General features: G+C 36.5%; 2 protein-coding genes across 2 annotated transcripts; one reads left to right on the top strand and one right to left on the bottom strand.

Moving 5' to 3' along the window:
* Positions 1 to 5,572: 5,572 nt before the first annotated feature.
* On the bottom strand, positions 5,573 to 6,515 carry LOC110855121 (subtilisin-like). Its single transcript, XM_022103541.1, has 3 exons — positions 6,124 to 6,515; positions 5,845 to 6,076; positions 5,573 to 5,785 (listed from the first exon to the last, which is right to left on the bottom strand). Exons 1-3 carry the CDS (start codon positions 6,513 to 6,515, stop codon positions 5,573 to 5,575), a joined length of 837 nt encoding a protein of 278 aa, XP_021959233.1.
* Positions 6,516 to 9,365: 2,850 nt separating this feature from the next.
* Positions 9,366 to 16,155, top strand: LOC118437002 (RCC1 and BTB domain-containing protein 1-like). The gene is made up of 10 exons (XM_035855740.1): positions 9,366 to 9,724; positions 10,047 to 10,414; positions 10,481 to 10,582; positions 10,659 to 11,054; positions 11,562 to 11,689; positions 11,752 to 11,858; positions 11,926 to 12,056; positions 12,479 to 12,616; positions 14,344 to 14,474; positions 14,816 to 16,155. Exons 1-10 carry the CDS (start codon positions 9,454 to 9,456, stop codon positions 15,666 to 15,668), a joined length of 2,625 nt encoding a protein of 874 aa, XP_035711633.1. The 5' UTR covers positions 9,366 to 9,453; the 3' UTR covers positions 15,669 to 16,155.
* Positions 16,156 to 17,097: the final 942 nt, after the last annotated feature.

Below are 17,097 nucleotides of genomic sequence, written 5' to 3'. Positions count from 1 at the left end.
GTAGTTCACCAGTTCGATATCCGTGCTTTCTTCCAGTTCAAAACAACCAATCTTAGCGTTGAACGAACTATTGTATTTTGCAACTAAGAAATAGCACTCATCATCATCTATAATAATAGATTTTATGCTGCCAAAAACCGAGGACTGAGTATCATATTCCAATAAAGCAAAACTTCCTATCTCAAAGATTGATCCATTTCTAGTTATTTTGTCAACTATTGAAATTTCCTCACTACTCTTCTTCATCAATCTTTCTCCTACAATATTATTATCGGAAATTTGAGATAATTTGACAATTTCTATTTCACTTGTAGTAAAACTGTCCTGAGAAAACGTCTCAGTAGCTAGTAATTTGAAACAGCGAGATAATTGAAAGCGGTATGCAAGGGATTTCGGAATGTTCTTAAAATTACCCATTGTATGCGCCACTGTCTTAAAGAACTTGTGTCTAGCTTCAAACGTCATGCTCCAAAATTGGCGAAGCGGTCCAATTTGGCTTATTGCATGTGCGTAGTGCACCATGTGGTGGTGCTTAGGTTTGAGAGGTTTTTTGAATAGTACTTGATAACTATGAAGAAATTCAGAAATTAAGGATTCCAGTATTAAAACTCCACCCTTTGTAATGTTGTTCGATAATAGTATGCAAACAATTTCTTGGAACAGAAGAAATAATGACCAGATCTTGTCACCATCATCTACCAAATCTCCTACTAATAATGGGAAGTAAAGAATCAGACATAGATTTTGGGAAGCATTTTGTCCTGCTTTTGTCTCTCCCTTCATAAATGACAATTTTATTTGTGAGGGTCTACTTTTAGAATAATGCCTGCCAAAATCGTATGACTCCAATCTGTGATTAAGTTTGTCAAATGTCAGTTTCCCTGATTCAATTAAATGCATAATGACAAGTTTAAATAAATCAGGTGCGACACCCTCAAACAGATCATGCATGATATCAAAGACGTAATTTTTGGTAACATGAAAATAAGGCAATTTGTTGAGAATGGATTCGAAATTTAGACCTGTTTCGCTCAAATTATTTCGCCCTATATCTAACTCGAAATTATCCTTGTTTCTGGTTTTGGACTTGTCTGCTAAAACAGAAGTTTGGCAATCTTTTTTATGCATCTTGCAACTACGGCAAGGCCAGTTTGCATTAAAGCCCTCCGAGAAACCCAATAAGTAATGCAACCCGAGGTTATCTCCGCAAACCTGTGCCAATACAATTTTTACATTTAATTCTTCATTATTATATACAAATTTTATCCCATTCTTCCAAAGATCTAAAAGTTCATCATAAATTACTTTAAGCACTGCATTTGGAGTGCATAATTTCAAATCCTCCGACTTTAAGGTGACCAATAAAATTATGCCATCAAGTTTCGCCTGATAGTGCTGAGGCATGTCATTAATGCAAAAATAAAAATTGGCAAGTTTATGCTTGCCACTTTTTGATCCTAGAGGGTTTGCGACCTCGGCATCATCATAATAAAGAGTTATAAATATAATATCACGGGCGTTATGAAAATTTCTAACTAGTTTTCCATCGCGTAAACAAGAGTAAAATTCTCCGTTATATCTTTTGCCAGTTTGTAAGGTGGAGTAGAACCCGGGTTTATTTAATAACTGTTCTACTGACGACCTAATCGGAATATACTGCATAGTCACACATTCATAAACTTGCTTCCTTTTCCGACTTTTTGTCGCTTTAAAAACGATATCAGTATCAAGGGTAATTTCATTGGGACTAAACATAAGACGGTTTTGTAAAAAATACTTGTCCATCTTGTATTTACTGCTAAATTTATCAAAAATTGAAATCAGCCCATCCATTGATATTAAGTTAATTAGTTGTCTGTCATTTTTATCTTCTAGTTTAACAAATTCTGTCTCAGCTAATAATTTGCAACTTGTAATAGTTTTTTCAACTATATTCTTTACTGCCTTTAAAATGGAATTGCAAGTTGACATTGGAATTTTGCCCGATTCTAAAATGCAAGCGTACAATTTAGTTACCGTGAATTCCAGATTATCAAATGCTTGGCGATAACAACTATCCAAATCTTCGCTTAGATTAACGTCTGAGGCTGGCTCTGAACTACCTGAAACACTACCTATGCCAGAGTCGGGTTTCGAAATATTTAAGTTGTAATTATTAAAATTCAAACTATTGTGCAACCTAAACACATTCCGAAAGTGTTTTAGATAAGCTCGCCGCTCGAAAAAACAGTTACAATGTGGACACTGATATTGGTCAACCCCTTTTAAATTATGCAATGACTTTAAATGTATGGATAAATTATTCAAACTAGTAAAACTAGAACGACACAGGAAGCACAGATAAACCTGGCCTGAAATAATCTTGCTGATGACCCTCCATAACTTTGCTCGGTGTCCGACACTAGGAATTAAGGGGATGAGGTCATCCTTCTGCAGCAACAGCAGCTCTTCATAGTCGATATGATTATCTAAAAAGTTTAATTTTTAATTATATCTTTTTACAAGTATTATGATGATTCATGCTACACTCACCTTTAAATTTATCGACATATTCATGCAGCTCGCACTGTTGCAGCAAACGCTCGACTTCCACGAAACTCATTTAATTATAACTTTTAAAAAGTGGTCAGAGATTTTGTTTAATCAAAGTTAAATAATTAAAATAATTAGATTAAAAAAACTGAACTGAACACAGTCCGCTCAGGAGGAAATGATGTGTTGCCGGTAGAAAAGCCAAGTAACACAAAGACCCTTACCGCCCATTATTTTTCACTCCACTCAGGGTAATTCAACCCTGAGTGGGACAAGTTCAACACAGATCAGATGTAATTTCATATACGTGTCATTTATTGCAGTTACCTTATTACGGGTTAGCTACTTAACTCTGTACGATACTAGTTTTACTACACACAGAGTAATCTAGAATCTAACTATTTCTGGGTTACGCAGATTTTTAACAGTGTATGTTCAAAAAATTTTGAGTAAAAATGCGAAGGAGTGAATACTCCTGATTTATTGGGTATAAAATCTCATAGTAAAAATGATTCCACCGGATTTAAAATTTCTAAAATCTGCGACATCAGGTTTTGTGTGGAAATGCATTAGCCAGGTGGAAACATTTCCCCCACCAGGTTTTGTGGCTAGCAACCCAAGAATATGCACACATAATTGCACATGTTTTGTATTCATGTTTATACATAAAATTACTTGAAAATATCTCAAATATCTTAGTCGCCCTCTGTTGACTTTAACGCTATGAAAAACACACTCAATGAAAACATGAACAGAAATAAACGAAATCTCATTTTCAATTATATGATTGTTTAAGAAGGACTATAAAACAAAATGTATATGATGTAACGGTAAATAATATTGTTTGTCAAGGTTTGATAAGATTTACATGGGTTGAAACTTCTACGATTGGAGAAGAAGTTGTTCCAAAAGTGGTAGTATTAGTCATAGTTTTAATTTCTGCCAAGTGTTTTGGGCACCCCTTAATTTTTATCGGACGAGTTTATGTATCGTCCCATATTTTATAATCTAATTCCCTCAAATGGGGAAGTATTCGTACAGATCTTCAGAGTGTTATGGAAAATTTTTCGAGTTGTCGAATTAAATTGCAAAAAAATGATAAAGGAATAGCTATGGAGTTGATATCCATACATATTTACATACTTTAAACACAAATTTGGCTGGTTTTAACTGGTTCTAACAAATTTTTATTGAGAGGGAGACAGGAAGTGCTGCATATTGAACATATATATATACATAAGGATACATTGATGTAATAAAAATGCGTCTTTCCAAGTATATATTTTCAAAAACAAGTAAGAAATTGTAAATGAATGAATGGAAAAATTTTAAACTCCCCCCTGCGAGCCCATAAACTTACATTATTAATTGTATAAATAATGTAATAACAATACAAAAGAATTGTAAATCCAAACATATTAAGGAGAGGTCGTGTGATTTTCCGTTACAAGTGGAAAGTCTTAAGGGAAAAAGGGAGGTTACGTTAAATCTGCATGGCAACATTAGGATTGTGCATGCAAAATTTCGAAATTAGCGAACATGATTACATTTCAAATTGCTTTCTATACTACATATGTAGTAAGGCGTGGCTAGCTTTTAAAATCAGGAATTTTCCAAAATTTTCAACATATTCACCATATTAAGGTTCTATGCTTGACAAATTGGTGAGGTCAGTAGCTAAATAAGGCGTTCTGAGTAATACGCTTCTTACTATAATTTCTATCTACTGTTGCGTGCGTTTCATACATATGTACTTTCATACTTAATTTTAATACTTATCTACTAACATTTGTTTTTTAATGAATAAAAAATTACGAAGTAAAGGTATTTAGCTATAGGACATTGGGCATTTGGTGACTGTGGCTTTCTACCAGTGAAAAGTAGCCACAGTGTGAAACCTAATCTAGCATAAAAATATATACATACAGTTAGTATCACATATACACATCCGCTTATTTAAGAAATTGCGAAATTTCCCTAAGCCTACACTATAGTACATATACATATAGTTAGCACCTTTAATATAATTGTAAGTTTACAAAGGTGCATTTCTTGTTATGGTTTTATGTTAGATTTCCAGAATCACTAGAACCCAAAGTATGTTACATCTAACTTGATTATCTAATTTTCCTAGTTAATGTTCACACGAGATAGTACATAAATAGTTTTAATTTCAAGTTTCTAGTAAATATTTAATTTAAGTTGATTAAGATTTTATACTGGGTTGAGTACTTAATGAGTGGTCCTCAAATTATGTATATGAAAGTGGAATAGTTAAATTAAACTTCTTCATGATTTATTTATCTGATAAATTTATCCTTATTTATGTAAATTATAACAATGTATAATTTTTAGCAGATTGATTTGAATGTTTAAAACAATAAAGACTGAAACATCCAGAAAGTAGTGATACATTTGTCTCCCACCTGTATGTAAATTATTGCCTGTGCATGCATATTTTTGCAAACGTACATACATATTTATGTAAATACATATGTGCAAATGATGGATACGAAGGAATATGCCAATACTTGCATAAATAAAGTTTTGAACGTTATAACCTACTGTAAAATAATGTATGTACGTGATCTATTATGCAAAAAGGAAATAACATTCTTAAGATAGTTTATTAATTTAAAAAAAAATTTAACAAAGCCAAATACGAGGCAAGATTAAAATTGTCCGCCAATCCAATAACTATTCACCAACCATCTGGGGAATTTGAAAACTTTGAATATATGTATTGTAGTCGTTTACTGTATGTGGCATTCAACTTATAAATATGGTGTCTATAATTAGATATGCAATTTTCTAATTTTGAATAGTGACAACTAGGACAGACATAAATAAAAATGCTCACATATTTATCTAAAATATAAATGACGTCAAGAAAAAAATAAGAATCGTTTATTGACTGCAGTATCTAAAAATATGGTATATTTTTTTATTTCCTAAGTTGATACAATTATATCAGGACGAATGCATACGTATTTAGAAGAAAAATTTGATTTTTATTTAAACCATGATAGATTAAACCAATCTAAAGGCCTAGAGCTGCAGCCACATCGATACGTCCATGATCAAAGGAATAGTTTGGGTAGTCACCTGGTCCAGGGAGTCCACAGATTCGGTCCTCATTCGAGAGAGTCGGGTGAACCGCAGAGGTAATGAGAGCGTCCAAAATATCATCAAATGTCCAAGTTGGATGAGCCGAAAGGATAAGGGCCACAGCTCTAGTCACGTGGGCAGAAGCCTAAATAAATTTTGCCGGAAATTATACAATTTGTATTCGAAATCATAATCAAACCTTACCAATGTCACATCCGTCGTGGTGCGATAGTTATCATATCCATACCAACAGGAAACAATATTGCTTCCAGGAGCGGACAATTCCGGTTTAAGAAGTCCATCAGGACTTGGTCCTCGATCGGAATTCAACAACACGGCATCAATCTCGCTCGTGGCTCCAACCGAGATCACGTCTGCTTGATTTCCGGGGGAGTAGGTCGAATTGCATAGTTCGGCGGATATCCGACCGGGAAGACTGGGATAATTCCGGCATTTCGCCACGCAGGGATGGCTGTATTAAACCACGTGGCGTCTGCCAGTGGACCTCCCCACGCGTTATTGATCACGTAGGGCCGCGGAGTTTCCGTAATCAAATATTGCGCGCATCGGATGAGCATATATTCTATACCAGAGCCTTGTGAATTCAATCCAGCGCAGGCGACGTATTTTGCTCCAGGCTCGACACCGACACCGTTGGCACGTCCCATAATGATCCCCGCGACTAGAGTTCCATGATCGTGGGGGTCAGATGGCCCCGACCGGTTGAAGTAAGGGTCCATCCAAACACCGGCAAAACTTTGGTTAAGGGCAACGTGTCCTCCATTAACGCCGGTGTCGATGATGCCGACGACGATGCCTTCACCAGTAATATTATTCGCCCATGCGACAGGGCGCGGATTTGGGCGACTCCCCATTGCGGCGTGTTTTGGTTCATGTCAGTGACGAATTCGGCCCCTGTTTCTGGCGGTGGAATTGCGACTATGTTTTGGGCGCGTAGCTTGAATTCTCCGGGGGTGGAGGCGAATGAGACCAACTTTCCTAAAGTTAGACCCTTAACCAGAATAATGTTGGAAGCCCAACAGGGCTCGGTGACAAGCCCGAGGGACGCTGCGATAGAGATGAAGGGGGCCTAGGCAGCGGAGGTGAGTCCCTTCAAGGTGGTGATGAGGGCGGATACTTTAGCGTCACCGGTGTGGGATTGAAGAGCTCGGTTGGCTTCGACTTGCCCCATAATTCGGGGAAGCTCGAGGATGGCTTCGGTTTTGCCGTTACGTTCAACAGCGTCGATCAGGGCGGGGTCCACGGTGCCGGCGTACGCGGCGGTGAGGGTGGCAGCGAGTAGGATAAGCAACTTCATGGTGATAGCCTTAGACTGATGGAAAAATTATTGTGAATATTCGATGCAAATTGTGCATGCTTAAATTAATAATTTGCGAGGTTAGCACTCAAACACTTATTTATTTATCTATAAACCTGATTAATCATTGCCTCGTCGCGTAGTGGGGAAATTTGGAGTTTGGTGAGGGTTATGTACGCATCTGCTCCACCGGTTTAGATAATGGGTGAGTCTTCGGTACATACATGATTAAGTTATGTAACAAGTTTAATTGGTGTCGCGAAAAGGATCAAACCCCAGGCAGTTTTAGGATAATATGGTTAAAAGTATCACACTTTTAGTATTTTTTATAATGTCATAAAAAATACTATGTGCATAAAAATGTTAAGTCATTGTGGTATCTTCGCACCTGTGCAAAAAAGCGGTTCTAGTTTCTCTTACATATCTGTTTGGGATAAAATCAAACCTTTTATTTAGAAAAAACATATTTAGCTTATTTCAAATTCATTCACTTGTGTTAGTATATGAATATTCTTATATACATCTACAGTTTGACGCCAATTGCAATAAATAGTTTTGGCAATGAATGAAGAGTTGGTCATTTAGTTAAACCTATTTACAAGATAAGATGCCTTGATTCGCACGTGGCCTACTTGCAAAGAAATGTCGTGGCACCCTATGTTAATAGGGAGCTGTACAAGAAAGCCGGCCTCGTGTGGGGTGACCACGTGGCGAAAAGTCTCGTCCTCTGGGGCGATGATGACGTCACAATAACAAACTTGATTAATGCACTGCACAATGAATTATTTAATTTGGAAGGAAATAAAGTTTTACGAAGTTTGAAAAGTTATGAAATATCTGCAGAAATTAAAGAGCTTGTATCCTCAGAGATGTATGCATTCGTCGACTCAGAAAAGCTGTTCGAAACCGCGAGGTCGACGCAACCATCGCTAATCGTGGTGAGGGACGTGCAATCTGTATTTCTGGATAAGGAAGTATATTCAGAAGGTGAGGAAAGTTATCCGTAGGGTAGTTATTTGGTGAACGTCACCATTTGGTGGGGTCGGGGACGAGTTTCGGTAAAAATGAAATGTTTGTATCCAAATTTCGGTGCTTCTTTACCGTGTAAATCGTATCCCCCTTTTGTTCCCCAATGAATCTCAAACGATGAGGGCATTCATTACGAGTTACATAGCAGGACTTGCTAACGTTAGAAAAAAAATCCAATTTTGCAAAAATACATGACTTAAAAAATTATTTGGTGACTTGCGCCTCTCCACGGTTTATATTTGGTCCGAAATTTTGTTTTCAAAAAATTATTTCACTATGTAGACATGATCAACTATAATGAAAACCCTCAGTAACAATTTAAAAACAGTTATGAATGGTACATTTTTCGACCCAATTTTTTAATAAATATTGATCATGGATTTACTTATGCATTGCAGGCTTTTATTTCTCCGAAATCTGCAACAAATTAGCGACAGGGCTCAAGAAAATAGAACCTGACGACGCAGTCTTTCTCGTTCTCGTGGTCAAAAAGTTAACAAAACAGGATAGAATTACGTTGGATGAGAACGGCTTCAATAAAATCCTGCACGTCGGCAAGCCCTGGAAAGAGGAAAAAATTAAGGATGCAATTATCGCGGCCACTGCGCAGTGGGAGGTACCTCTCCAGCCTGAAATTTTGAAGCGGGTTTCGGAAAAGATTCGTAAATTGGAAGAAATTAGTAATCTAAAAATACGCCAGATTTGTACCGATGCGTTCGCGAAATGCCTGAAACGAAGGGTCAACCAATGTGCAAGATTAGATTATGAGATTGGCCAAGCTAATCCGTGTTGGATTAGTGGGATCGAGATTACTCCGACTGAACGAGATTGGGACAATGCCTTAAGTGAGGCGGCCGATAGTTTCTAAATATTTTTAGGTAAAATCTGGTACTCAGGACGGGTTTATCATCCGCAACAACAGGTTGCTCCGTTTGTATTAATTTACTTCTGGATCAGATTCGCATACATGAATTTCACTGCAAAATGTAGTAAATGACAGTGTTTCAAATCAATTTCAAAATGTAGCTTGCATTTGTTTCTTTCTCTAATTGTTGCTAAACTTTTTCATTTAAGAATCCCGTGCTGAGTACTAGGCTTAAATATAAAAACTTTCATTTGTTCCATATTTGCTTGATTCTATATTTATTAGTTATGTAGGTTACTTAAACTTGCACCGTTAGCACATATAAGTATATTGCTGCGTAAATGTTGCACGCCTGTTTGGCGTTGCATACTTATCATATCACATTGTGATAAGCCTCTCGCAAATAAAATTCCTCACAATGAACTAATTAATTAATCAAGTCGTGACAGCGATAAGATAAAGTAGACCTTATCATTGAGTTAGGTCTGATATAAGCACAAACTTGCATTCCACTCCACACCCCAACTTATCAAAATTAAAATTACGGTATTATTTGACATCGTGAATTCAATTAATTCAATTTCTCCCAAAGTTGTCAATTATGGGTGACTTAATAGAAATAAGTCCGTTGCCACTGACCCCAAAAACAATTCCACTAAAGGAATTGAGAAAATGGAACCTTTTCGACACTATCGGTGATGTCTTTTTACAAAATGTTCGTGTCGCCCATGTCCACGGAAACCATGGATTTCTCGTAACTACGGACGATAATGTGTACAAAATCTCTAGTTCCATATCACCTGCTACAGGGAGCTTAACAAATGGGTTCTTACCTTCTAAAATTGAAGCGCTTTGTGGACAAAGCGTTAAAGGTGAGAGTAGTAAACATGGTCACGAATAAAATAATTTCATACATGATAAGTACATAAATGTGTGTACAGGGTAGTTTAAATGTCTCGCTACAATGGAAAATTTTTCAATAGGAAAAATCCCTAAATCTCCATTAATTTCAAGATCTTGGATTGAGATTTTTATTAATTATTATCAAGACTGGTGGGACACTGATGAAAAATTCTTAAAATGTTGAATTTCACAGTCACAATTTCAGTAACTAATGGAAACTTACGAATTTTTCCTTTAAAAAAATTTTAATTGTAGCGTGACATTTAAACCACCCTGTACTTCTTTGGACAGAGTTCGTCATTGGAAGTGTTGATTTTGCTATAACCGAAGATGGACGTATCTTCGCGTGGGGGTATAGTATGTTTGGCGAACTCGGGACTGGAACGAATGACACATCAAATTACACTCCAACACTAATTAAATTTGACCCAAGTGTGAGAATTGTTCAACTTGCGGTGGGTGTTTATCACGCCGTCGCCTTAACAATGGATACGAGGGAGGTTTTCTCATGGCGTTACAATAAATATGGCCAATTAGGCCTGGGAAATAACACGCATCAAAACAAACCTTGTAAAATTAGCATAAATCTTCGGAACGTCAGAGTTAAACAAATTTCTTGTAGCTCATACAGCTCGTTTGCTTTGAGCGAATCGGGTGACGTAAGACCTTAATAATAAAGATAATATATAATTTGGAATTCATAATTAACTTCTTCTTTTACTAAGGTGTACTCATGGGGACGTAATCTTAATGGCGAGTTAGGGATAGGAAACAGAACACTTGAATTTGTGCCAACTAAAGTACTTGTTGACAAACCGATTACAAAGGTGACCAAATTAATGAACATTAACCTTAGAATTAGTACATATGCGTCTTTATAAAAATTATAAAATACTTCGGTAGATTGCAAATGGGAAATACCACACCCTTCTACTGGCCACATCTGGGGAAATCTATGTTTGTGGAGCTAATGACGAAGGTCAATTGGGCACAGGAAATACCACAAGTTTATCCACGCCAACCAGGATATCAGCGGATTTAGGAATTTTTGATGATATATCTTCCATGCCGGGTATTAATCAAAGTTCCGCAAGGTCTGCGGATAAAATTTTCGTTTGGGGGGAAATGGACAAAGGAATCATTTGCAGTAGCCCTAAACAATTGGTGGCGAATTTATCAAATTTTCCACACCCTCCTACACTATTTAACGAGGGGGAACAAATTATGTGCAAATCGCTGTGCGCATCGGACCACACAGAAAATGCGGTCACCATACAAGAAACGCTGGAAAGAGCGATAGTAAGAAATGGCTTTAAATTTTAAACTAGCCTCTTAAAGATTAAGTCACCCTTTTGAATGGTAAATGTACTCTGAATTCTGTACTTACAAGGGGTGTGCCAGACTTGTTCTTTCCATGGGAAAAATTATTATTTATGGATTTGCCAAACTCGGCCAAATATGCATGAGTTACATTTTTTATGTTAAAATATTTTAAAAAATGTCCCGTTTACTAGGTTTAAACGTGAAAAGATCGACGTAAGCAAGTATACATGTTGTAAAAAGTTTTAGAGAGAACAAGCTAGACACACCCATTTTAAATTAACATTTTTTAATCCAGGGTAAACTTTACTTTTATCAAGTTTAACTTGATCGAGGTTTAATACACATAGTTTACCTAATTTGAAATTTAGAGATAATTTGCTTCACAGAAGGGAAACTTTTTTTAAGCGTATATTTTGTGCCAAGCGTATTTGCTACTTTTCTGTTAAATTCATTAAATATGAATGTGACAAAATATGATGCAAGGGCGGGGTCGGGACCGATGTAGAGTTTAAAGTGGAGGGTGGCTTGATCAAGGTCCACAAGGCCATACTGACCTTGCGAAGTGCTTACTTCTCTCGAAAACTGTTCCATGATTGGAAGCAGCAAGATAGGTGCTTTATTAAATAGCATTTAAAGCCTGGATTGAATTTACAAATATCGATTTAACTTTCAGCCCAATAGAATTGAAGGATACCAAACGGGACACTTTCTACGCATTGCTTTATTACCTTTACACGGACAAAATTTATTTCTCGGATGCCGAAATAGACAAAGTTTTAGGTGCAGTATACAATACTTTGTGCATTTTCTGTAAAAAATATTCACCTTGTCTTTCGGTTTATTACAGATTTGATGAAATTGGCTGCGACGTATTGTGAGACTGGTCTCAAGACAAAATGTGAATCGGTTTTACAGAAGCAGATGGAATTGAGAAATGTCTTCACAATTTATGCGGCCGCCGAAAAGTGCAATGCGCAAGTACAATGGATTTGCATACCTACCTATATGCATAGCTTGCATTAACAATGGAACCTTTTTTCAAGCTGCAGCGGGATTGTGTAATGAGTTATATCAAAAAATCGGGTCAAAAATTAGGAATCACGTGGCGCTGATTATTTCGTTGAATGACCTCTTTAAAAAAATATTGACGGCATATTTCAATTTTTAATAAATTTTCTCTCCCTTTCCCTCCATGAGGTGAAAACCAAGGCGCTCGTGGGTACTTTGACCCCCAATAATTTTCTTCAAAGGGGCCATTCAACGGAATGAAAAGCGCCATGTGATTCCTAATTTTTGGCTTGATTTTTTAAAATATATAACTCGTTACACAATCCCGGCGTAGCTTGAATAAAGGTTCCATTGTCAGGGTTAAAAATTAATACGAAACTTTGCTTCTACAGTATCTTCGCCAAGTTGCCTTCAACTTTGTGGTAGCTAATTGGGTCGAAATATCAAACAGGGGAGAACTCGATAGAGCTGATTTAAGCAATCAAGACTTGAGGCAGTTCACGAAGGCTTGGGCGGCCAAATATAAGGATGTGAGTTTTAGCGAATATTCAAAAATTTGTACATTTTCTACTAATCACCTTTGTTTGGGTTTGGATTTATAATTCATGTATTGAAATGACTTGTGTATTTGACAAACTCTATATTTTCAATGAGTCCAAAGCATTATTGCTAGCGCGTATCGTTACATGGAATTAATTGTGATTTTCAAGGTGACGTATTTCAAGAAATGGTTATCAAACAGTAAATTCTGCTAGAAAGGACTTACCCTTACCTTTATAGTCGGAACGAACCTATTGAACCTTGTCGCAGAATAATTTCACGCTTCTACAATTTTTTCATCATGAGTTTTACGGTTTTGTTCTTGCCCAAACATTTGGTTTCAGCATAATGTTCGAGAGTAAGATTTTAACAGCGATTCTAGATTAGATGGTCATAAATTATTTTACTTATACTTTAAGAGTACGGCGTGTGTGCTTTTAAGGTAAAAGTTTGCAACTTAAATAGGGTTGCCCCGGGTAGTGGTACTACCCGGTACCCGGCTACCCGGTACTCGGCCTAAAATTTTTGCCGGGTACCCGGCTACCCGGCCGGGTACCGGGAAATATTTATATATTCAAAATAACGGGAATTTGTCTACTTTTTCTGGAATTTGCAACAGGTTTATATGTTTTACAAATTACAAGTTAAATTTCTAAAGTGCAGAATTCAGGCTTAACCTCCATACCAAATTTCAGATGAAAGTAATATTTTGTAAAAATTGGTATTGGTCATTTTCTCTATGGTTGCACTTCGCTCATACGACCCCCACAGGTCAACTAGGTAGCCTATCTTTGAACTTGTTTCCTATTTAATATCTTTGGTAATAATTTCATCTTGTCAGCCCAATGATTCGGGATAGAAAGTGGATATTTGCATAAATGAAATAATCATGTGGGACATATAAAGAGCGTACTCACGACGATACCTTATTTATCATCGCAATCATTTTGCAAACTTGCGAGGCTTAAAAACATACTTTCTTGTGGGGTATCGAATCCGCCCACAAAACAAATCTTGCGAGACTTTCGAGGTTATATCCTGCGAATCGATTAGAAAGATTGATAGCACTTCTAAATTCTCGCAAATCAACCAAAGACGTCTATTTTGATCGTTTTGTTTTGGGTGTTCGCAATTTCTCTCGCTGATGATCGTGAGAATGAGTCGAAATAATCTTATGTTAAATAATAAAAGTTATGCTTAATGTGCGAGATATGCAAATTGACTGAATGATAATTCTTTGACGTGAGTGCGCTCAAAGTAATTTTAAAATTTATATGATAATTTCCAAATAAGTGTTGGCCAAAGTTGTACACATTCTTTCCAAATATGTTTATTATTTTATACCAAGTAAAAAAATGAAATCCATCGGATTATGCATATTTTTTGTAAGGTTTGCCATCTTAAGCAAGAAAATTGAATATTTAAATTACCCGGCCGGGTATACCGGGTACTTAAGTATACCCGGCCGGGTACCGGGTACCCCAAAACAGGCCGGGTATGCCGGGTACCGGGTAACTACCCGGTACCCGGGGCAACCCTAAACTTAAATATATCTACGCCCTCGATACACATTATAGATAAATATTCAATTATGCCGTCACTTTGATTTTATGGAGACAACACGCACATATTACTCAATTAGCATAATTTTGATTGTACATTTTCAAACGTTACATGTCAAACCGTTAAAGGTTTAAACCTTTTATCCTGAAAACAGGCCCCAAAATCGACACAGAATGCAGAATCAAATAAAACTGTAAATGAGGATACAAACCCATTAAAAATTTCGCCTTGTGCTGAACCGAAAATTAAACCTGAACCAACCGTGGATAAAAAGATTGGCAGCAAGTAAGTCAATAAAAACAATTCGTCTTTTCATAAATAGTTTAAACCTAGCATGGACATGAATTTTTCTATAAGAACGACTCCCAAATAAGCCTAACAAATAAGTTTGTCTCGCTTATGATTTTTTCCAGTTTTTTTAGGCTCAGATTACTCTGATTGTACTTTTTCCATTTTTTCTACAGAATGAATGTAACCAAAGTTGAGTTGATTTTAAAGCAAAAATGGAATAAATAGAGAATTCGCTGTCCAACTGTGAGTCTGAATAGAGCGACTAATTCTAAGCGAGAAAAATGAGCTGAGAGTCGCTATTAATTTAATTCTTATAATTACATTATCCTTGTTAGATCCTGCCAGGTGTGCATGTCGGATAACGACGCCACCGGTGCGGCATGTGTACGTTGCATAGCAAAAAGTTCAAACATTGTAGAGGACTTGAACTTAAAAGGGTTATCTTCATCGGGACAGAAGCTAGCTCCTCCTTCTTCGGCGTCCCCAATTAAACTAGCACCTGCAGCAACTTCACAAGTAGAAACTCCGTTAGAAATGGAGAAGGTTTCTCCATTCCGTGGATTTAACTTTGGCTTTAATAACACTGTAGCATCAACATCGACGAGTGAGCCGAATGAGACCCGGATTCAGTACAAGGACAACAGTGTCGACAAAAAGAGTCCCGCCATCCTTGCGGTTCATCCCTCCTTTGTATTTAAACCGCCGTCTTCTTCAGGGTCAAATTTGATTGAGTCTGGAGTTGATAAAAATTTAATTGAAGTAAAACCTAGTCGTATGGCAGATACTGAACAAAAAATAGTTGCATCATTAGAGAATGTCCCAGCACCAAAGAATGCTCCATCTGTAAAACCAATAGAATCAATTGCTTCACATTCTATGCCCATTTCGGTTCCAGCTTCTTCTGTCCCAGAATCAAAGCCTGACGGATTTTTGGAAGCTTTAAAAAATGAAAGTGCTGCTGTGAAGACATCCAAGGGAAAAGAAATAAGCACAGTAATGGCACAACCTTTCGCCGTAGGGGAAAGCCTTCTTGGATTGGGAGGAAATGATACCACCGATCCTGTAACAACTGCCAACACCCCGACAGCTTCTGGGTCTTCTCTGACACCGAAGTTATGCTGTTTCGGATATGATGGTGGCAGTGGTGGTCAACGTACTGTCAAAAAAGCTATCAGAAGATATCGATAAATCATTTGCATATGCCCTTTGCAACATTGATTTACATATGTATGTATGTACACAAATGCAAATATTGAAAATCGGAAGATGAAGTCGTGAAGATAGTAAGGCGTGTTTGGAGATGAAATGAAAAAAAATAAATGAGGAATAATGAATAAATATTTATTTCCAAATTTTGAATAAATAAATAATGAATAATTTTTTTTTGTGCTTAAATCTAATAAATTCAAAATGAAGAAAAGTTGTTGACAGGTATGCTATTGATGCATAATAGTTCTTCCGAAAAACATGAGGGACAAGAAAATACCCCGTATTGCCCTATACTTACGGAACGAGTGGGTCGTATTATGTATTATCGGGAGAGCGCACCATGCGGTGACTGAAATCATTCCGGTGGTGGTCGCAACCCTGTTCATAAAAAATATTTCTTCATTTAAAATTTCTTCAATTTAAAAATAGGAAAAAATTAGTCATTCATTCTTCATTTATTCAAAATAACTATTTAAGTATTCGTTACTCATTTTTTTATACTAATTTTGTCTCAAAATCCCTTTATTAAATGTATGTATGTATGTATGTATGTATGTATATCTTTATTACTGTGTCTTTCCCAATTCATTGCATACATCGTACAAGTACAACAACAATGGTCTACCATTGGTGACACACTGGTCAATATACCATATATTTAACTATTCTAATATAAAAAACAAGTAAAGATAAATCAGCAGGTGATCATAATCATAAACAAAATACAATTCCAAGTAAAGAGGTCCAAAGTGTAATCCAGTATAAATACAGATCAGATATATTCATATCCTTATCCCACTTCATATTGCTTAAAGTTATTGATACATAAATCGTAATTATGATTAAAACAATTGATTGTGTAAATTATTTCATTATATTGACTGCGTAAGGGATTAAGAAATTTCACTAATTTGCGCATTAATTTTCCATAATTAACAAAATTATTGTCATTACTATTAGTTACAATTATCAATTTGCTCTTGAAAACAGGAACACAGTTAGGGCAGGCCCAGTTTTTAGAAAGAATATGTTGCAAAAAGATTTGTCAGAAAGTTTAAAATTGCAGTTATTTCTATGAAAGAAATTTAAACAGTATACACATTGCAATGCTCCACTATTCGCACAAGATTCAGCAAGGTCATCTTGAAAAAGTACAGTGTAGTTTGTTCCTTTGTGTATAAAGGGAGATGAGACGTCGATGATTTCCTGTCCGCAGAGGTGACAGTCTGGTCCCAAAGCTTGGTCGTCGTCCCAATATTCGAAATTAAGTAGGTTGTCGATTTCGCTGTTTTCCTCATCAGCCATCCCGCCTATCAGGACTATTGCGTTGGTTGAGGGATGCGCGAGTATTACAGCTTCATCGACGGTCATCAGTTTTGTCATATTGTCACGGGGCCCGACAAAAAAA

This window comes from Folsomia candida, unplaced genomic scaffold (assembly GCF_002217175.1).
Source record: "Folsomia candida strain VU population unplaced genomic scaffold, ASM221717v1 Fcan01_Sc011, whole genome shotgun sequence".
Lineage (NCBI taxonomy): Eukaryota > Metazoa > Arthropoda > Collembola > Entomobryomorpha > Isotomidae > Folsomia > Folsomia candida.
The sequence above is the reverse complement of the archived record's forward strand: the minus strand, read 5'-3'. Positions and strand labels throughout refer to the sequence as shown.